The sequence below is a fragment of the Scaptodrosophila lebanonensis genome, unplaced genomic scaffold (genome assembly GCF_003285725.1).
Source record: "Scaptodrosophila lebanonensis strain 11010-0011.00,11010-0021.00 unplaced genomic scaffold, SlebRS2 tig00000043-arrow-pilon, whole genome shotgun sequence".
In the NCBI taxonomy this organism is placed as follows: domain Eukaryota; kingdom Metazoa; phylum Arthropoda; class Insecta; order Diptera; family Drosophilidae; genus Scaptodrosophila; species Scaptodrosophila lebanonensis.
This window is the reverse complement of record NW_022060545.1, coordinates 12,507,864-12,531,171: the sequence shown is the minus strand read 5'-3', so window position 1 is coordinate 12,531,171 and position 23,308 is coordinate 12,507,864. Positions and strand designations below refer to the sequence as shown.

The 23,308-nt window shown below is 37.5% G+C and overlaps 1 protein-coding gene across 1 annotated transcript in view; it reads right to left on the bottom strand.

Moving 5' to 3' along the window:
- Positions 1-19,607, bottom strand: part of LOC115622502 (ecdysone-induced protein 78C) — a 71,762-nt gene extending 52,155 nt beyond the window's left edge. Inside the window, exons 1-5 of the mRNA XM_030516450.1 lie at positions 19,562-19,607; positions 18,689-19,345; positions 18,476-18,592; positions 8,450-8,742; positions 8,222-8,363 (exon numbers count right to left, since the gene is read on the bottom strand). Of these exons, the coding sequence (XP_030372310.1) occupies positions 8,222-8,363; positions 8,450-8,742; positions 18,476-18,592; positions 18,689-19,345; positions 19,562-19,607 (1,255 nt within the window). The remainder of the gene's footprint in view (positions 1-8,221; positions 8,364-8,449; positions 8,743-18,475; positions 18,593-18,688; positions 19,346-19,561) is intronic.
- Between the last annotated feature and the right edge of the window lie 3,701 nt (positions 19,608-23,308).

Below are 23,308 nucleotides of genomic sequence, written 5' to 3'. Positions count from 1 at the left end.
CAAAAAATAAAATAAACTCGTCCTTTCTCGGACCTAGGAGAATCTGGATACCAACGTTGGTTATTCCAGCTTTTATAGATTCTGAGATCCTTGCGTTTATCCAGACAGACGGACAGACGGGCGCACAGATGGACGGACATGTCTAGATCGATTTCTCTTGTCAGAGAGAGATGCTTCCATCTGCATGTTACATACTTTGCACAAACCTAATATACCTTTTCTACCCTATGGGTACAGGGTATAAAAACGTAACTGAAGCGCGTTAAGAATTTGTGCAACATGTGCAGCATGTACTCATAAATAAGGCCAAAATAGTAGGCATTCTTAATAAAAAATACATAGTTGTACCACATTTGGTCGATAGTGTACTATCACTCTATATCGTATAGTTGGTTCAATATATGAACTGAAAGCAAGTGACCTAAACTATCTACATAATTTACCAGAACTATAGTACAATGGCCCACTGTGCGCTAGTGGCACTTGGCAGCGCCCCGGCAACAACGACAGCAGCAGATGAAAATTTGCACTCGATTTTGGGCTGCCTTAAAGAAGTGCGAGCAGATAGAACGAACTGCGAGACACGAGCTGCGACGCAGACTTGGACTGAGACGGCGACTGCGACTGAGATGCCAACATGACATTTGATAGCTGAGGCTCGCTTTCGAATTGACTACAATCGAGTGTTGGAGCTTGGCGATTGGCGCTTGGCGCTTGGAGCCCGGCAATGGTTTCGGCTCGCATCGAATGCGATTCTGTGTTAGTGTGTCGCCTTGGCGGTTTGGCGGCTGTGTGTTCCCATTCCCAAGCAGTGTCGGTTCGCATTGGTGATTGTGCCGAGAACATTACTGGCTAGTTGAATGAATGACTACTGCCTGCTTGCCTGACTGCCTGAGTGACTGCCTGACTGAGTGACTGCTTTGGCTTTTTAATTACGCTTTGATTTGCGGCCAATTTGTGATTGACAAGCAGCGCTCATTCTGTAGCCTTGAGAGATCGAACCAATCAACTGGTAAAGGATTAGGCAAGCTATTGTTCAAGCCGCTGACCATTCATTTGCCTCAAAAGATAACGGAACGTAAGCTCGTGAATATGACGAAAAAACATTAAGAGTCTGAAGAAACCAATTAGGCCCTTTGTAACATGTCGGTCGACATCGGAGACTATGACAAGTAAATTAATATTCTATCTGATCAACGCCTAAGCAATTAGTAGCAACATTAAATGGTTTCTAGCTCTATTCTGAAAATACTTATTAGTTATCGCATCCAGATGATATATAGATGCAAACCTACGAAGCTTACAAAACAAATTAACAATAAAGATAAGCTTTGGTCAAACAGGCAAATAATTTACGCTTCCTTGAATCTCAATTTCTCAATTTCTTAGCAGCTGACTTGTAAAATAATACAAATACGAAAATTGTTTGCATATGGGATTTACGTAATTTTACAACAATTTAGTTAATAATCGAGACAACATTGACAGTTGATTTTTCATTTATATTCAATGCTAAGCTTAATGGAATTACACAAATTTATTTAATGTGTCTTAATAATCGATTTGTTTGTTGCAATTATTTATTAATTGAAACTTGACATGTGAAGGAGTGGGGAGTTGCAGCGAAGAAGTTTTAGCGCCACAAATGGAAGAAACAACTACAGCAGCTTTTTATTCAAAACTGTAATACTGTAATTAACAAATAACAAAAAGTTTATGTTCTTCAGTAGCCAGCACACTCGAACAGAGTAACCATTTACATAGTTACAAAGGAAGAAATAAATATTCTATTCCCAGTCGAATCCAGAAAGTCGTTATTACTTAAAAATATTTCAAAAATATAAACAACATACTAAATTAACCAATTTTTGTTTGTTGCTAAAACACTTTTATTAAATCCTTACATAAAATGTTTTAGTAGCCGTAATAAAAAATAATCAAAGTGCGTAAAAGAATTGAAGTTATTCTTCGAAGATCGTGAAATAAAGGAAAATTCTTAGTTGTGGGTATTCATGAAACATTAATTTATTGGAGTAGCCAGCGGCTGTAATTGCTATATTCTTCCAAGTCTCTATCTGACGATGAGAAAATAATAATAAATTTTCAACACGTTAATACCGAATGGGGCTGTTGTCCAAAACTGAACTGCTAACGCTTTTCAATTAGCCACGTTTGTTAGCTGGCCACAGAAATTTGATTAACGCCGGCAGAGGCAGGGCGAGCTAAATGAAATGTAGTTCAAGCTATTTGGAACGCTAACAAACCAAAGCAAGGGAAAACAGCAACAACAACAACAACAATAATTGCACTTATGTGGCGCTGTTGTTGCTGATGCTGGTGGCTGCCTCAAATGCCGCATGCCGGCATGAAGCTTGTTGTTTACATGGGCAAAACTTCACGAGTGTGTGTTGGTGTGTGCTTTATGTTTGACCCAAATTCTCGCACACACACACACACACATACACACACACTTATAGTGACACGCAAAGTGTTGCTGCAACATCCGAAATGCAATCTGCTGTTTGCAACAGTCGGTGGAGTTGAGGGACGCACATGACAGCCACACAACGTGGCTGTGGCTGTTGTTGTAAGTATGCATGATATATTTTTTCACATTGCTGGCAACAAAAGCTTGCAAATTAAATAAAAGGCAAACTGCCATGCTGCCACGCCCACAACGTGGCACACACACACACATGCTAGTCGCGCAGCATAATTGCATTTATTTGCTTGTTGCACAAACAGGGCGAGAGGCAGTCAGTTAGTCAGGCAGGGAGGCAGTTAGACATACAAATCATTGCTTTTTAGCCGTTTTGACCCAAATAACCGCATATGCAAAAGTAATGCTACCAATTTTCAAATTTCAGACAAGCTAAAAGAGTGAAAAGCGTCCATTAGAATAGTTGAGAGGAAAGAAATGTTTGCCAAAGACAAGTGTCAGATCGGACTAGAAAATAATCATACCCGTTATTTAAAAAGAAGACTTGCCAAGCATGCTAAGCTGATGTTTGAAAAATAAACACTAAATCGAAAGTACGCATCTAGACTAGCTCTTTGTTAAGACCAATAGCTTCCTCAAATAGTGAGGAAGACAGTTAAAAACCATGTACTATATAATAAATATGTATTAAAAATATATAAAAAATTTGTATTTGGGTTTGCAAAAGATGTAGCCAAATAATAATAAGAGTATTGACTGAAAACCTTGAAGGTATCCAGAAGAGAAGTAACTTCAACAAAAAAAATGCTGTGAAAACTCCCTTAACGGACACCTCTTTTATCCGGACACTCTCTTCGGCGGACACTTTTTCAAAAACATTCGATCGGTGTACAAGGTATTTAAGTATCCTTTTAACCGGCCACTCCCCTTGGGCGGACACAAATTGGCTGACCGTGAGTGTCCGGTCAAGAGAGTTTTAACTGTAGTTTAGTTTAAAGTAGTCTCGTTTGGAATTGAGTCAACAATTATATGACGATGGCATCAGGCGATCTTTTTTAAATGGCTATCAAAACGCATTCCTAAGATTCTTAACTTAATTTAATATTTTTTGTAATTCTACCGGAACAAATTGCGCATCTTGTGCGAGTAGTAGTGCAAATACTTGTATTAAGTCAAAATATGGAGAACACTGCATAGCAGGCAAGCTGCCAAGGGAGGAAGCTACAGACCTCTTGACACAAGAAGGATACTCATAGCTGTAGAGATGAGGAATCGGAGGAAAGCATTAGGCACCTTCCCGCTTATTGCTAGGATAACCCTTCCAAACTGATCAGATGTGACAGAAAAACCAAAAATAAAGAAACTAGCTGAATTCATAAGTGCCACTAGAGGGTGGGAAGCTGTTCAATAACAACCAATGGGATTATTTGGCCACCGAATTGGCATTTTGTGGCCTCAGTGTGTGGGAGAACACTTTTGCTTCAGGCGTCTAAGCCAAGCATATTCTAAGGTGGTTTTTAATATCGGTTGACCAATGTATATAGTATGTATACTACTCATAATCTCTGGTTTAAATGTTTGTTATGTGCCCTTCTAAGGTGCTAACCAATGCACCAAAGGTCACAAAATGTAGTCTTACTGTTGAGATAAAGGTATCTAAGACTATTATAAAATGTATACAATGCCGTCTGCCCTAATTACTATTGATTCCTTATTAAACATTCATGAACATAAACATTTTAAGTCTGTAACAGTGTTTTTTTTTTTTTTAATTTGTATGCAATTAATTCAATCAAAAATTGCTCGAAATGCAAGCCAAACTTAATTGGATAATATCCCACGAATACATAGCTGGTTTCCCGAAAACTATGAATCAACCAAATCCAAGTCGAGCACCAATTAAACAACAATCCGCAAGCCAATCAAAAAGTTGCCTGCCCAAGCGACTTAAAAACTGAGCGGAAGAAATGCACAACTAACGAATCAATCGAGGCAGCAGCACGCCCACAAACAACCACAACTGCAACAAAACTTGCCACAAAAGCAATTTAAGAAATTGTTAAACACTGCAAAGGCAAAAAAAAAACAAAAATACAAAATAAATAAAAAGCGGCCGAGAAAGGAACTGTGGTAACTTTTACCAACACTCCACGGAAAATTTGTGAAAAATCATTGAAAATGGCGCGCTGCTAGCCATATAGAAATATGAATGTGTGTGTGTGTGTGTGTGTGTGTGTGTGTGTGTGTGTGTGTGTGTGGGCTCTGATAGACAAACAGACAGACTGCGACGAGAAGTCATTTAATTTTAAAGCTATCCGAAGAATTGTGCTTGTCTGCCAACTGTACCCATCAGCGAATTAATCGTCAGAATATTGAATGCGAATCAAATAAAAGGACTTTATCCGATGATACCGAAATATTCTAATATTTTGGCAGCCTAACAAAACGTGCTTAGTTTAGTTTTTCTAAGAAACATCGTTTGCTTAATTGTTATTTAAATCTATTCATAAATTAAGGAACACCTACTACATTACATGTTACATGTTGAGGATGACAGATGTTATTGATATTAAAAAATTATACAAGTAGGTCTTCTCCCATCAATCACCCGATTGAGCCTAAAAGATCAAGGAACCAACGATGTTTCTCAAATATGTATAAAAAAGAAAATAGGAAATTAGGAGCTGTTTTAGTCTTTGTAAGAATAAATCTGAATTGAATAACTGCTTTAAGCCCCATTTACAAAAACCATAGTGCCATAAGCAACTGATAATAATAAATTAAATAAACGATAAAAAAAAACTGTATGCAGTTTGGGAAATTCAACCTTATCATTAAATCCTATCATATTTTGAACAGAAGTAAAACTTTTAATCAAAGAACGAAGTATGAGTATTTATGCAACATTTTTAAGCTTACAACTAATTTATATTAGCATAGATTTGTTTACTTTTTAAATATATTGCACATTTGAAAGTATTTTTTTCTCAGAGTGCATGAAGTGAGTGCCTTGGCTGTCTAAAGTTTTGACTGCCACTTTGCGTGGGCGTTTTTGCAATCTGGTGTTGCACTGCGGTTGTTGTTGTTGTTGCGGAAAATTAAGGAAGTGTTTGCTCAACATTAGGCACAGGCATTGCACACACACACACACACACACACACAGAGAGAGAGAGAGAGAGAGACACACCACAACCACACGAACATTAAAACCACGACAACACGAAGTTGCCATAAAAAAAATAAACTGGCGGGCTAATAAATGTCTCTGTCCAGCAACAACAACAACAACACTAACAACGATCACACAGCCAGACACCACCACCACATAGTGACAACAACAAATGTCTTTTGCTTGTCATACAGACACACACCCACAACATGCAACATTGCTGTGCCTCCATTCCTCCATTCCTCCCCCTCTCCCAACACCCTGCTCTGGCACTTGAGTTTATTTTATGCGCGGCATTTCGCTTTGCGCTCTTTTGGGCAATTAATTGTGCAACATAAAATAAATTGCATTTGGTGGCAGCAGCAGCAGCAGCAGCAGCATATTGCAGCAGTTGTTGTTGCAACATTTTATTTGCTGCCGCGCTGCTGCAGCCGCTGACAACAATCATAAAACTAATTTCGTTTTAAAGGCATTTCTGTTGTTTTGATTGTGGGTGGACTTGTAGGAAGTATTGGAAGACTTGGGATCTGAGCTACAAGGCAAAATTACAGCTTGTGTAGAGTAGTTAGTTGGCCTCAATGTCTACTTTATAATTGGGGTTTGTTTAGAAAGCCCCCACTTAGTCGTAAGCTATGACTGGGAGGCTGGTCTTCGAAATGAGCCTAATTATGGGTTATTAGCCTAAACAAGGCATGGAAAAAAGCTTGTGTTGAGGCAAGAGGGAAGTTGTTTAAACGCTCCATTTAAAACGTACTATAAATAAATATGCAATAAATATGGAAAATCAAGCCCAACATTTTACAGAATTTCTGCTTAATTTGTAGGAATGTTGTTGTTTACTTTCTTTAGATATGAACAGACAGATATACATAAATGTATTTCTTTTGAGCTAATTTATTCTATTTCATATTCTATCGAAAGAGTGTAAGCTAAACCCTATATCGCTTTATTGTTCAAATTTTCTTTTCTATGCTATATCTACAACTTTAAAACAAGCATTAGAATAACACACATTCGAAAAATGAACATTATTCTTTAAAGGCTCTATTTTGAATTTAGTTCCATATGCCAGTCTTTGCAATTATTTAAAAACAATATGGTGTTAATCTTAAGTTAACACCAAGCCTTGACAACCTGACGAAAACGGGAAAGGGTTATTCTAATTTTAATAAAGTGTAGTTGAATATTTCTGGAAATGATTTGATTTGTAAACAAAATAGTTAGGATTCGTTTTCTCACTTTTTCTATAAAACTGTTTGCTGTTTTTAATATCGAACTGCTCGGGATGTATTCATGTGTTCATCTGTTTTGAATTTTAAAGCCATTTGCTATATTGATGAACATTTTACAAAACAGATATCTGAATCAATCAAATAATGCCTAAAACTAAACTAAATGATCGATTAGATATTGCAAAGGCCATTTAGATAAGAAAAAGGAACTAAAGTTAATTTCAAAAGATGATTTCGAATAAGACAACAATAACTTTTTAATTATCTTTTGGAGGCCAAATGAAAGTTATTAGTTATTAGATAAAGTAAGTAGAAATGAACTATTATTCTAAGGACTGTTTTCTTGTAAAACAAAAAAGATTAGGCAGGCTTCCAAAATAATTTGAAGGACTTGCCAACGACTTGTCTTAATATCGAGTAATTTCAACATAACCTTTAACAATGTGGATTGATACTTTTTCGTACATTTGAAACATTAATACTCTTAAAAAATGCTTTCAACATCAATATATTCGTCCCTTATTCCAGCAGGTCTCTTGATTACTAGCACTTGGACATATGTATATATCTACCTAAGTATGAATTTTAAAAGTCTAAAAACGTTCTTGCCATCAATCTCCTCGATAATTGCGAGCATCACATACGTCTCAAAAGACTCCACCCGTTTGACCTTCCACTCCGGGTCAACTAGAGGGTCCAAATAACTCTTCATTTTAATCTTCGAAGCCCTTTTTAATCTTGTATTTTTTAAGATGCCACATTAAATAATTTAATAAATCTTAATTAAGGCAACAATTAAAACAAAGTCTAAACATGAAATTTAAGTCTCAATTCAGCAATTCAGTGCAATACTTTTTTTTGGATAATTGCTAGGGAAAGCAACATTTTTCTATATAAGAGTATTCGAATTGACATACGAAAATACTTGTACCAGAAATGATTTTAATTTCCGCTCATTGTGGAGAATTTTCGTAGCGATTTCAATCATTTTGCGCATAATATTTCTTCTTCGATTTCCGCGTTTTCTTTTCTGTTCACCCCCAGATGTTGACAACGAGCAGCAACTGTGGCTGTTGTGGCCATTGTGGCTGCTGTCTTCAACTCGTGCCCTGCCACTGGAGAACCCGACAGCAAACAGACACAATCTTTAAATGGCAAACTTAAATCTTGAAGCGTTGGCAGTTAACTAATAAAGTTATCAACGGGTTGCAAGTTGGCACAAAGTTGGTTGAGTAGGTGCCGCAACGGCCGTTCACTTTTGCCTTTTATGCAACATTTTGCAGCAGGCACTTAAAAAGCTAACACAAATTGTTAAGTTGCTTGGTGGTTTGGTATATTGGTGTATTGGTGTATTGGTTTATTTGCTTGGTTCGTACTCACAGTCGCGGCTCATGCCAGCCGAAAGGCATTTCTTGAAGCGACAATACTGGCAGCGATTTCGATTCAGACGTATGACCAAACACTTGCCGTCTCTCAGACAACGATACTCGATTTGCTTTTGTATGCTGCGACGAAAGAAGCCCTGGCAAGTAATAGAGATCGATATAGGCATGATACATATAATAGTGTATAAATGGAACACTCTGTGGGATGTGGCATGCAACTTACCTTACAACCTTCGCAAGAGGTTACACCGTAATGATAGCCCGATGCCTTATCGCCGCAAACCTTGCACGGCACAAATGATTTTGAGGAGACGCCGTTGCTGCCGTTGTTGTTGCCGTTACTGTTGCTGCTGCCGTTAGTGTTGCTGCCGTTGCTGCTGTTGTTATTGTTGCTGCTGCTGCTGCTGGAATCGGCGAGACAGAATGGTTGCTGTTGCGTATGTGGCTGCAACTGTTGCTGCTGCTGCTGCTGCTGCTGCGCCTGTTGCGATTGCTGCTGTTGCTGCTGCTGTTGCTCTGAAATGGCAAAATGTTGTTGCTATTATTCGTCAATATATACAATATATACTCGTACAAGTTCCTGCATTGGAAAGTTGTTTCGACACGCTTATGTAATCTTTTCCTGCACCTTATGCTGCCATTTTCCCATTACTCATACGCCGTGTGTGCGCCACTTGAAAATTCATTTAAGTGCAAGTCCAATTTAGTAAATGAGTTTGTCATCATTGTTGCTGCTGCTGTTGTTGTTGTTGGTTGGCGTTATCGCATGCACTAAATCTGCTCAGATCTGGCGCAACTTGCGCTGGACATGTCGCCTCATTTGCCAAGCCACCAACAGACAGCAACTGTCGATGGCCAAAAGTGCTGAGCTGGCAAATAATGTTGTGGTTTCCATTTGGCTATGGATTGACAAGGCGATTGGATTGTTGAAAAAGTGGAGCGTGGTTTTTGGATTAATTTAATTTGAAACACAAATCGAGTTACACTCGTATGTCGATACGAGTATGATAGTGCGACGTATTTCTTTTTATTGATTGTCAGTGAGAATATATAGGACACTTTTTTCCTGACTTTATTTTACTTTATTACAATGTTTTTGTAAGTGAATTACAATTCAAAAACCATAAATGCACACAAAATATGAGACAATACTGCGAATCAACAAACTTTATATTGTAGATTCTTAATGCTTGATATACAGATATGTATACATATATGTATAGGAGAATGATAGAAAAATGCATTTTAGGTAAACTGCTGAGGCAAGTGACAACAGAGTTAATTGAAGACGAACAAACGATGAGTCGTGAAATCAAGAAGCGAAGACGAACAAGTCAAAACGAAGACGACAGGGCGAAGAAATAGAGATGGACACGTCAAGACGAAAGAACAAGATGGTCGAGGGGATGTAAAAGACGATAAGAACATACTCTCGAAAACTTATTATCTATATTGATTAGAACCATATTCAAATTTTAAAAATACTGTTATGTTGAAGAGTTCTTAATAATCTACAATTATCCAGATATTTCAGAGACAAACTACAAACACATTTACTTGAATCGCAATCAAAAGCTAAAGAGAAAAGAGAGTCGACCTTAAACAATTGATTTAAATAGATGTATGTCAAGGAATAGAATAAGATATCCATGTATTTTGTGTAAATACGTGTAGTGGCAGATTCTCATGATCTTGTTGAATATAAAGAGAAATACCCTCATTTTTTAATGTTTATACAAGTACGTGACGAACAATTCATTACCGAGAGCTCTTAGTTACAAATACAAATTACTCGTCCATTCTTATTACCTCATTCACTGTAGGAGACCAAAGAAATTTATTTAATACATGTTTTGGAATACTCTCCTTTTATTCGAATACCCTTTAGTTCTGTCGCATCCTTTCGCAACACACTTGAAAACTAACCTCATTAAAAGCTTAGCAATCAACGTAAAAGAAACGTATGTTAAAAAGTGCCAACAAAATGCACATTTTGCAATAACAACAACAAATGCAACATCAATGACTTAAGCAATAAAAAAAGTGCAACAACTTAAAAGTGCATTGCACTTTGGTCGGCTTGCGATGCCAAGAGAGGCGCTCGCTTGATGGGCGATAAGGAAAATGCCGAAAAAATCACGTATACGCCAGCGCGGCCCACGCTGAAACCACCTACAACAACAGCAACAGCTATGGTGGCAATCGCAGTCGTTCGTCACGACGACGCGCCATAAAACAAACAAGAAAAGCAGCGCAGGAGTCGGCTGCGGAAAGTGGCAGCAACATGAAGAAACCGCACAATTTTCACTACAAAAGCCGAAAAAAATTTGCAATGCAAATGACAGACGAGGAAGGAGAAGAAACAGAAGATGAGAAGGAGGGGCCGGGGGTAGGCATTTCGCCTCTTCTTGCCATTTCATTTCAATTTGCCTTTTTCTAATGCAAAAAGGCAAATGAACTAAGCGCGGAGTTTGGACTGTTGTTGCCGCAATTGCTGTTGCTGTTGTTGTTGTTGCTGCTGCTGTTGCAATTGCAATTGGCGTTTGCCACACCTACCCAAGTGAAATGGAATTAATGTGCAAGTTGCACGCACCACAGCGCACAACAAAACGCACACACCCGTACATCCATCCATACTCGTGCACCCTAACACAAAAGCATACAAAACTGTAGTCACCATTTGGAAATGGAAAATGCCTCTCCGAGTTTCGCGTTACGCGCTTGTGAAATTGAAAATTGAATTTTCCCCAATGTACTATGGGAGAAAAGGAACTCACAATTGAGTCCCTCATATCTCCTAAGCATAGTTTACTTAAAACTATACGATACTATCAGTATTATTCATATATTTATCTATTTGTGAAACCTCGTCAGAATTATCTATATGTATGCTTAAGAGGAAACATAAGCTTTTCGAAGCGCATCACGTACTTCAAATATGTTCTCATTAAAAGATCACAGTACTACTAAGGTTGTATGTTTCATTAAATAACAAATTTAAGCAAATTTTCGATTTAACAAAAAAAAGCACCAAGGGGAAAAGACAAAAACAATTGGTTGAGAAAGTATTATTATTTTATCAATAAAGCAAAAGCCTATTACCGCGTGGAGAAACCTTGGGTCGGAAATAAATCTTAAATGGGAAAGTATGATAAAAAACCACGTATTTTTTTAAAATATAATCAGGTATATGGCTTGAAGCGCTTCAAAATATGCAGACATTAAGCGTAAGAAATATTCGGCATTACAATCCAGCATTTATGGTTAAGACTAACCAAAAAATGAAAAAAGTATTTTTTAAACACACACACAGAAGTATCATTCCAATTATCGATGGTGAAATAAATCCCTTCAAGTCAAAACTAAATATACATAAATATAAATTCAATTAAACTTTTAATCAGAAATGAAAAATATCATAAATATTTCGAGCAAAAATTTAAATAAAACTTAAACAATTAATAAAAAAATATTTTGTTAAAAAGAACACAGCACTGGCCAAGTAGCAGTCTACACGACGATGAACCAATTCAATTACATTTTTTATCAGAAATAAAATATATAAATAAATAAAGCTTAAACAATTAATTACAAAGTATTTTTTGAAAAAGAACACAGCACTGGACAAGTAGCAGTCTATAAGATTTTTAATCAAAAATGAGTAACTAAGTATAAGAGATATTTCGAACAAAACAGGGGAACAGAAGGAGGAAAATATTAACCACATAAGTAGTGCATGTAGTAAAGAAACGAATGAAAGTAATATACTTGTAGATAAAGTAAATAAAAGAAATAAAATATATTTCCTAGGTATTATCGCCTGGAGGTCCAAAACTAAAATTGTCCTAACTTAAAGCCTGCTGCGCCGATTTGGTTGGCTCCTATATTGCTGAGCAGAGCTGCCAGATTACATCTGACGTTTGTGTTGTAAGGTTTGGTATTATTTAGTGTAGAAATAAACATCTGCTAGGACTCCAAAATTACATCTAACATTTCTTGTGAACTTTGGTATTTTTTATTGTCAAACCACTCAAAACATGTTTGCATTGTTCTTGTGCGATTAAGCATTTTCACGAATCCTGGAAATCCAAAATCCAAGAAAATAAAACTCAATTTCAAGGTCTTACAAAAAAAAAAACCAAGTAAAATGTTAGCAAAAAAAATACAACCTTTTCAGTGTAGTTAGGTCATTTTTTGTCATTTAAAGTAATTTAATGTTTCGAGGATGATGTTGAAGAACAGCAATAGAATATTCAACTTTTTGGACTAAATGAGGTATGTTTAAAGTAGTTTTCTCGTGGGTGCCATTGTAAGACCTGGACCAATTGAAATGGAACCATTCGGAAAGTACCAGATTTCAAATGGAAAAAGAATCATTAAAATTGATTCACCCAGTCAAATGTGCTGAGGTAACAAACCTAAACGTCGGTCTTTTCTGAGATTGAAAAAAAATTATCGTACGCAATTTTTCAATCTGATGCTAAAACATATCTTTTGATTTACCTCTTCTCCGAAGCAATCTACAACTAATGTCACATATATATGTACATATAGTAATTATCTAGCCAGTTGCAGGGATGGGGATATATTTGTTATGTTGTATTAAATTGGAAGAAAAAGCAAGACACAATTTTGTGAATAAGGTTAGTAGTTGATTTAAATGATAATTAACGAACTTGTGTCATATTTAATTTGTTTTGGCAATTCGTAAGCAGCAAGTTGTAAAAGTATTTTCGATCCTTCCATATAGTACTCGAACTGAGTAAACAGGATAAGGTACCTTATGGCCAAGCTGGTAAATAAATAAATGAATCATCTAAGCTAAAAAGTTTATAAATTTGTAACAGGCAGAAACGGACTTGACAGAGACTCCATGTGGAAGATATAGTTCTAAGGTTTCATCGAGATCGAAGCTCGTATATGTTTTATAGCAATAATAAATTTCAAGATTGATTTTTATTTCGATTTCTGGATTGATCGGTAAGTTGCGGCTTTTGGCCAACAAGTTGACTTTCTATACCACCGTGCAGAAACATCTAACACACACACACACACACACACGGATTCATACACGTACGCACACACATGCAACTATATTAAGGATGAAGCATAGCAAAAGCGTCTGGAAAATGTCGTCGGAAACTCAAGTGTCGCTGTTGTTGTTGTTGTTGCTGTTGCTTCAAATGCAAATCAGTGTTGGCAGCAACAGAAAGTTGACAATTTCGATGGCATTGTTGTTGTTGTGCCTGGCGATTGCTGCCTTGGCATTTCCGCGTTGTCAGACAACAACAATAACAGCAGCCTCATATACACAATTTTGTTTTTGTTCTTTTTTTTGCATTTCTGCATTTGCATTGATAAACGACATATAGTAATGGGCGTGGCATGGTGATTGACTGACTGGGGCGCAGTGACTGATAATGATGTCTCTCAGATACGAGTAAGTGCATTGTTGTTGTTGTTGTTGTTGGTGTGCATTTGCCGTTAGAAAAAAACAACAATAGCTAGAAAAATGCAAACTTGAGGGGAAAAGTGAGGGCGTCTCTTGCATTGGCTCTAGCATTTCACAAACACACTCGCACTCGTAAGTAGCTAAGAAAAGCATCGACGATGTGGCGACGACATTTACATTTCTGTTGTTGTTGTTGTTGTTGCTGCACTTTAAAACTTCAGCCAAAGTGCAAACTCAAGGCGTCCGCTTGGCTTTGAATGCCCGACTGAAATGTAATTTGTTGGCAATTAGCATTTAGCCGACTGCTGCACTAATTGCGGCAATTAAATGTCGTTGTTGCTGTTGCAGTTGTTCCTGTTGTAGACGGCAACAACACCGTGAAATCCTTACAACATGTGCGCAATTAGAAAGCAAAAGCAGGCTTTGACTGCAATGACTGTTTAAAACACTCCTGTAGTGCAGATATTAAAGCGAAAGTTCTTACATTTCTAATTCGGGTTAGGCCTTTGCTAGTATCTTATCAAAAACAAGTTAATAGCCTAGAGAAGTATTTCATTTTTGTAAGCAAGCAACAATGGTTAGGGGGGCAGACCACCGACATTCTGATTCTGGGTTCCAATCCTACAAAGGCCTTTTAAAGACCTGAATAGTCTCTGCCACAACAGTAATAAAAAAATAACTCCAAATATACTTTGTGAAGCATTTTTTAATACAAATTGAATTTCTTCTCTCCATTGCATTACTACACGCTTCACGAAAGAAATAAAAATAATAAAATTGACACATTTTCAGCATTTATCTGCAACGCATAAAAAAGTAAATTATTCTTGTTCAAACTAAAACGGAGCGTGGAAATACATACATATGCATTTCTATTTCTTCAACGATAAGTAAATATTTATTTGCTTCGTCAAAATCGCAGGTTCTAGAACGCCAAATAATTATGATTAATTGAAATTAAGACGGAATGGGACTTAGAGTTTGGAAAGCTCACAAATATTCTTTGTAATATCTAATCTAATGTTTGTATGGAAATTAAAAACGTAATTAAAAATAAGCAAAATTTTTGGGTAATAATTTTTTGTTCAAATAGTTTATTTTGCTTAAATGATGTTCTACTTTCGTTTAATGATTATATTTGAAAAACTGAAGTCTATATCCGTTTATCTTTACATTTTGCATTACACAAACTTCTGAGAGCTGTTCCCATGCGCGCATGCGTGCTTTAAAAATTCAACATGTCTATATTATGGCAGGTCTAAAAAGCCCGAAACAATTAAATTAAATAAATTCGATAAAATTCATTTGAATATGAAGCCACAAGCTTAAAGCTTGGGATGAAAGTGAATTTTATGTGCATCAAAGCTTGAACGAGCTTGAAGCTATATTTATAGGTGAGCCTTTTGAATATTATTGTTAAATGTAGGTTTTGTTTTTTTCCAAAAAATAAAAAAAAATATATGGACAAAGCGTTAAAATATTTTGAGCGAAACCTTTTCTCCTCGCTATTTCGTTTCACATTCTCAAATACAAATGAATGATTGATATCTTCCGTAGTTTGAGGAAAGAGGTAAATGTTTATAGGTCTATATCTTTAGGAGTACATAATATAGACAATTATACATATCTACATATATGTATTTATATTAGTGTCTAACGGGTTAGAAAGGTTTTTTTTAAATGGACAAAGCATTGCAATATATATACTATATGTATATAATAAGTTTCTATTTGATGCAGTTCTACAAATTGTATTTGATTTGGTTACACTGAAATAAACTAGTGAATTGAAATTATGATTACTTTTGGCGCCAATTTTGTGATTCGTGGGATGCAAGCAAATTAAAGTACAACTAAAAATGCGATAAATGCGGGGTCGCATTAAGCTGCAATAAAATGAATAATACAATAAATATAGTACAAAATCCAAAAATTTCAAAAAAACCAAAAAACGAGTACATTTTTATTTTGCCTTTTCTATCTAATGGAAAAAACCGCATTGAAATCAGAAAAAAAGTCTTACGAAGGGTTAAAATAAATAATTAATTTAATTAATCTCTTTCCTGTCATCTCAAAGTAAATGCAAATGGAGCATCAAATTATTTTCTGTATGAAAATTTGTTTAATTTGTTTTTCCATTTTGTATATTTTTAACGGACTTTAAGTCTATATAAATATTCACAACAATCAAAAATCATATTCATGACATTGTTAGATTTTTTAAAAAGTCCACAAATTGCGAAAGTGAAGTTGCACTAGAGGAAGAGAAAGCAAAATAGCGAGGAACAGGAAAATCAAAGCCGACATCTACATCTAGGCGTTCGCCTAGTTTTCCTGCTCCGGGGAATTTTCCTCCACCTGCTACACCTCCAAACCCTGCTCCTCTCCTGAATGCTTCTCGAGGTATGCCGTATGATGGACCACCATCAAACCGATTTGGTATAACCTCGGAGTCCTAAGGGCCTAGGGCGACCTCTCCTAACATCGGGGGCCCTTTGAGGAATAGCCAGAGCCAATGCTAGGGCAACAAAGAGTACGATGAAGTACTTCATACCGCAGTTGCGATCTGACTGATTGCCACTCAGACACAGACTGAATATGAACAACACATTAAATACAATATCAATAGAGACAGAGAGAACAGATGAACACATACATCACAAAAAGGATTCAAAATGAGGAATACTCACAAATAAATTCTTAATTCTTTCTATGTGCTTTTTCCACACATTTCGCATTAGGCCATGATCTTGCACTCGTGCAAGCGTGATTCCAAAAATTGATTTCAGGGCATGATTTTAGGGCATCTCCAGCTAAAACAGTTGAATAAATAGCAACACTTTATTGAATAGCATCGCGTTATTTTGAGTTCTAAGCCATATGGTTGATGTGCATTCTTGCAGGTCATTGTCAGGCAAAGTATTTTTTTTCAAATTTGAGTAAAAATTTCAGAATTTCTAAAACTGGTAACAAAAACGGTTCAAGATATGACTTCAACATTCAGCAAAAACCTTTGGAAATAAGTATGTTTTTGAAGTCATATCGTTTCTATGACTTCACACGATAACTTTCAAAACACTGGTGAAAATTATTGAAACCGATTGACGGTCTGATGGGATTAACGATTCGCACTCGTCTCCTCATGTTAACCATATACGGGTATGTACCCAATAAAATATGACACTTCAAAAACCAAACTCAGACTTTTCAGAAAAAGGTATATAAATCCGGACACCATTTATATACATAGTACTAGTAATAAAGGACGAACGCAGCTTCTTCCAAAAAGAGGAACCAACAAATAACAATTTTGATTAAATAATGCACCATGCTTTAAAATAATAATTTATGCATATAATCAACAGAAAAACTTGAACAAATCGAACTCAGTTCCATTTAAAGGCAAAATAGTACGCCAATATAAGGAATGTGTGGTCGACTTCAGAGTGCGAAGTAATTGTTTTGTTTTTTGTTTTTCTAATTATTCTTTTCTTTTTTTGTATTTTTTATGAAAGCTCTCTTACTGTCTGCAATTGCTCTAAGGCTACTCTTTTATTTGGAACTTTTGTGTTTTTATATTAACGGATAAACGCTTGGAATGTTCTTATTATTTTTTAAATGCTAACCATCCCTTATTATCTTTACTCAAAAATTGTAATTTGTTATTTTTATGCAAAGTAACTGATGGCCAAGGCGGCGGCATACAACATGAACATGAAACGTAATCAAAATCTGCATATCTTTTAAATGCCCAAAACCAACAACAGACAGCGGATTATATTCATTTTCACATTTTTCATGCTACGCCTAATAGTTTCCGCCAAGGAAAAACCACAAAGCCAAGTCAAGTGGGCGAAATGGACGACGAAAAGGCGCGGCAAAGCGACGTCTGCAAAAGTTGAAAGCAACTTTCAATTGGTTGCACGTTGTTGTTGTTGTTGGTGTAGCTTTTGTTGCATTTGTTGCGACTGCGTGTTATGCAATGAATGCAAATTTATTGAACATAATTCGCAACTGCGTCTGGCAGCAGCAACAACAACAATAGCCAAGATAAGCAAACACGGAAGAGTTAACAATGAAGAAGACGTACAGTGGTCTGAAATCATATACACGTAAGTCTAATAAAAATGATATTCAGAATTATAATAATTTCTCAATTTCTGAATGAAATGTTGGTCACTTAAATATCTAAAGCTTATAAGCATTATTAAAAGAACGTTAGATAATAAGTGCGATTTTGAACTGAACTCCAAAATATAAATTCTAACTAAAAAAGTGTTGAACCACTTTGACGTAAAATTACTTTTGGACTAGTGGTAAGAGTTTTACATCCGCTAGTAATAAATTTACAAAAAAAAAACGATAATTAATAAATTGCCATCAAACCGTTAAAGAATAGAAGAGCATCTGTTGAGTTGGAAAGTTTAAAAAAATTTCATATTTATCATCAACTTTTCGTAAATACATTAATGGTTTGGTCTATTAATGCATTTCATGACATACTTATAGTACAACTAGCAAGTTTCATTTTGAAAGCATCTAATGGTTTTCTAAGTTATAAGAATTAGACGATTTTGTTGCGCAAATTAAACAAGCAAGTTTCATTTTGAAAGCATCTAATGGTTTTCTAAGTTATAACAATTAGACGATTTTGTTGCGCAAATTAAACAAGCAAGTTTCATTTTGAAAGCATCTAATGGTTTTCTAAGTCATATGAATTGCACCCACTGTGCGATGTCGACAACGCTGACGATACTTATGACGATGACGCGACCCATGAAGACATACCTGACTTGCCTTTATTCACATGCGCCTGATGCGATGAAGATGTTGCTGCAACTGCTGCGACCGCTGCTGCTGCTGCTGCTGCTGGTGATGTTGCAGATGCTGCTGCTGCGATGCTGCTCGAAGTGACTGCTGACGAGGATGTATGACCGTTGTGCTGACCGTTGTTGACGTTGACGATGTGCCGCCCCCCAATACCCGAAACTGTGTTCGAGCTGCGTCCGCCGCTGTTGCTGTTGCTGCTGCTGCTGCCGCCGCCGCTGCCGCTGCTGCACGGTGATGTGGTTGCAGAACAAGCCGATGAGGCTGAGGAGCTGCACGCTGATGCTGATGCTGGTGTTGACGTTGGACCGAACTGATGCACACTGCTGATGGCGTACAGAGCACCTCCACCATTGCTCAGAGCAGCGCAGCTTAAAGATGTCTGCTGATGTTGTTGTTGCTGTTGCTGTTGCTGTGGTTGTTGTTGTTGTTGCTGCTGCTGCTGCTGTTGACTGGCCACGTAGTAGGCGTCACAATTTAGCAACTGCAAGGGATCCGCTTCAATGGCACTCAAACAATCGTCCAGTTGCTGATTGGCAGATAGACTTGATTGCTGTGTTGTTGTTATTGTTGCTGCTGTTGCTGTTGCTGCCTCCAGAAAGTCCTCTGGCTGTTGCCGTTGTTGTTGCTCCTCTTCGGAATCTAGTGAGCCAACCTCACTGTAGGCGCCTTGTGTCGATGAATCCTCAGGCGTGTCAAAGAAATGCAAATTAAAATCAGAATTTGCATCAAAGCTGACCTCAGGCAGAAGCACTTCTTCCTCCTCGTCCTCGTGCTCGTCCTCGTCCCCGTCCTCCCTCTCCTGCTCCACCACCTCCTCTGTCTCGTTTGCGTCAGTGCCTGCAATAATGTTGTTGTTGTCCTTATGCGTGCTCTTTTTGTGGCTGCTGTTGTTGTAGCTATGGCTATGGCTATGGCTGTGACTATTCCTATTGCTGTTGCTGCTGTTATGTTGCTTCTGCTGCTGCTGCTGTTGTAATTGGTGTGGGTGTTGCTCCCCGGCCAGGCCGGTCTTTACACATATGCTGTTAGCGCTCTCCACGTGATTGGTAGTACGTATTTGTGCCTGTGTCGTTTCCAAATCTATTTTGAATACATCCATGTTGCTGGCGTCTCGGCATTGGCATCCATTATTATCATCGGCAACATTCGCATGGGCAGCAACAACAACAACAACATGGGCAATAGCACGAGGAGCGTTGTCTGCATTTTTGTGACTTTTCTGTTAGCGTTGTTCTTCGTTGCATTCAATAATTTGGCACTCTTGAATTGTAATTAAAATCGTTGTTTGTGACTACTACTATAACTGATAACGTCGTTTTGATGTTGCTGTTGTGGTGGTTGTTGCTGTTGTTGTATTGGTTAGGTGGATTGGCCTGCTGTGCGGCAGTTTTAATTTCAGCCTCGCAATATAATTATAAAGTGAAACCTTTTCAGTTATGCCAAAGACAATGAGATCATAACTATTGCACCCTACATTTTATTAAAAAGGTTGTCATTGTAGGTTATTCAAACAGAATCAGTGGGTTCAATGCTCGTATTGAACAAAAGCCTGAGAGCCTCAATTTATTTATGTCTGTATTGATGGGGGACCTTGAAGGACATTAAATTGTTACTAAATTCGATTTTACAATTTGAATTAAATTTTTTAAAAATTTATTTATATTCTGCTTCTATCGGTTTGTCTGCCCGAGTAAAAAGACAAGGCAAGTAAAGAAGCGGTCCATATAGAAGGTGCCTGAATAGTAACACTAATCCTTAAAAATTTTTGATGGCAATTGGTAAATATGCAAAAATATTGAAGAGAAATCTGATTAAATAGTTGTAGCACTTTTCAGCGCTAACGAACTGTTCTGAGAAAAAGTTTTGCTTAACAGTGCCGACCTAATTCGATTAGCATTCATTGGAAACAATCTTCGAAAACATTTATATTTAAGCAAACACTCGTAGAATAGGCATACTAATTAGCACTATAACCCAATTCTAAACTAAGTCCATGGTTTATTGACTTCTGCCTTTTTTCATCTTTCTAATGACTTTAATGACAAAATAAAACTTTAAGCTGAGCATTCTAATTAGCTATAGGCACAGACTCTGCTGTTAGGCAGTTAGGCCGCTTAACAATAAACTTTAAAACAAAATGCATAATTTTCAATTCACTTCCGTGTTGGTTTCCATCTGCGTCGCCGCACATCCAAAATCATCGCAACGAATCGTAATGAGTATAATGTTCACAGCAAACGACAAACAGTTGTGCTCGTAGATTTAAAAACTTTACGAGCTGCGACGCGACAGGACACTAATTAGGAGAAAATTAAACGCGCGCGCGCACAAACGAAAATCAAGCGGCGGGATGACCCTTAAGACGAAGACGGCCAAGATGATGACGATGACGAAGAAGAAGACGCCGACGACGATGGCGGTGGCGATGGCGATAACACGACAAGCGGCAGGAAAAATGTGCGATCGCGCGTACAAAACGAGACGAGATCCAAGCGCCAACTTTGCAGCGCTCCAAATGCGCAACAGAAATTCAAACCAAACTGCAGAACCTAAGCGGCGACGACGACCCGACCACGACGATGGCGATGGCGATGGCAATGGTGATGTGGACGGAGTGCAAGAAAAGAACAAGAATAAGAATTGCGCATGTATCATAGTCTCTCGGTGTGTGTATATGTATATATATATATGTATGTGTGTGTCTGTCTATCTATGTAAGAGTGTGTGTATGTGTGTGTGTGCGGAAAGAGTAGGAAAATAGAATGTGCATGGAGTAGGAAAAACTACGTAGCGCCGAACACGAGGCTGACTCACTGGACGATGCCAACACAACAGCAAGAACTTACACTCTAAAAATAATAGTATAATCTCAAGTGCCTATGTCAATTCCAAGTTCAACAATATAGACTAATATTACATATGCATATTCAAAGCTTATTTTTCTCAAATAAAGATAAATTCTTCAAAACATTTTTTCCTGTTCTAGTTGGCAAATTATATCTGATTAGCTTTTAATTAGTTAGGCAGTTAGGCAGAGCAAGAATATTAATATTAATATTATTATAAAATGCCAAAATTAGAATTAAAGCTATATCTAAAGTAATTGAGTAAATAAATATATGTTCTACTAAAAATCTGTATAACTTATCATAAATAAAACGTTCCTATAACAGCTCTACACATGATCTTAGGATGCTATTCTTAGGAAACTTTTCCTGTTCTCGGTTCTTACGACAGCGTTTGAAAAACCTCTTTTGTCTGAGTGTAAAATACTTGGATGAGGGGTAAAGGAGAGAGACCCTCCCAACGAGAGTCAATGCGCTCGATCCCCAGTTGTTGTTGTTTTTGTTGTTGCTGGTTTTCTATCTTTCTAATCTGCAACAGCCGCAGCAACAACAACAACGACGTCAACACGCACCATTCGCCACTCTCGCTGGCGCTGCATTTTCCTGTTTGTTGTTGTTTGTTTTGCGCGTTTTTGTTGCACTTTTCCATTTTCTATTTATTCCTGCTTGCTATTTTCAATTTCTATTGCCGTAGGCAGTCGAAGCCACGGTCGCAGCGACAACAACAGCGACAGCAGTAACAGCGGCAGCGGCAGCGGCAGCGACGCCAAGCAGATGATATTGGCAGCGCAACTGCTTCAAGTGCACACTCACTCAAGATCAATTTCACGCACACAGCCAACTGCAGAGAGCTTGGGCCTCTGCTATCTGTAAGCGAGTGTGTGTGTGTGTGCAGCAGAGAGCAAACCGTTACATGTTGCCTGACCATTTCTATTATGAGCGAGAGAGCTTGCGTACGTAGAATGCGCGGGCGCTGCAGTTGCTATGAAGTCAAAGAACCTTTCGCTTTGCCATGTGCCAGTGGCTTCTAAGGTGTATGTGTGTGTGTATGTACGAGTATGTGTGCTTATGTGAGTACTAAAATGCGGAAGTCAAAGTGTTGAAGTTGCACTCCCTATAGTTGTTCTTGTAAAGCAGTCGTTGCTAAGCAGTAGAAAGTGCCAAACGAGTTTCCCAAAAGAACTTGAAGCAGAGAGGCTTTAAAATTGCGGCGATTCGTTAATTTTTCCCAAAGATCCACAAAGAATTAAGCTGCGATTCACTTTTACTAAATTGAATAAAATATTATAGATTCTTAAAGTTTAGCTTCCCGGATTTTAGATTGCACATTATGTTCGAATGAGAATTTTAGCTGCAGAGCATTATATTTGCTTATATTTGAATGTGTGTCGTTAAATTTGTCTCACCATGTCTAACAATATTCGGATAGAAAAAATTTAAGTAAAATTGTATGACATTTCATAGTAAACTATTTAATTAATTAACTCACCAACTTATTAACTCATTTCCCCATAGTAAACAGTTCTTATCCAAAGACATCCACACATCCTTTTCTAACTCTTCACTCCCAAGTCCTTCCACCAACCGTTACAAAGTGTGAAATGGAAAACATGCAAAGTAAATGTTGTTGCACATTTTCCATGACGAATAATGGCGCAAAAGAGAAGCAACGAAAGTCAATGATCAGCGCGCAGCTAGTTTGCCATTTTCCCCAACAACAACAACAGCGGCAGCGGCAACAACTAGCGGCAACAGCGACGTCAGCAGCAACATCAGTCAGCGAAAGCAAAAGAAACTGTAAATAAAAGAAACGGCAACTACACGACGGCGACGACGACGACGACGATATTGTTGCCGATCCTCCAAGAAAGCGAAAAGTCAGCAGCAACGACAACAGCAGCCGCCCCCGCCGCCCCCACAAGAGCAGCACGGCACGTAACATGTTCGATTGCGT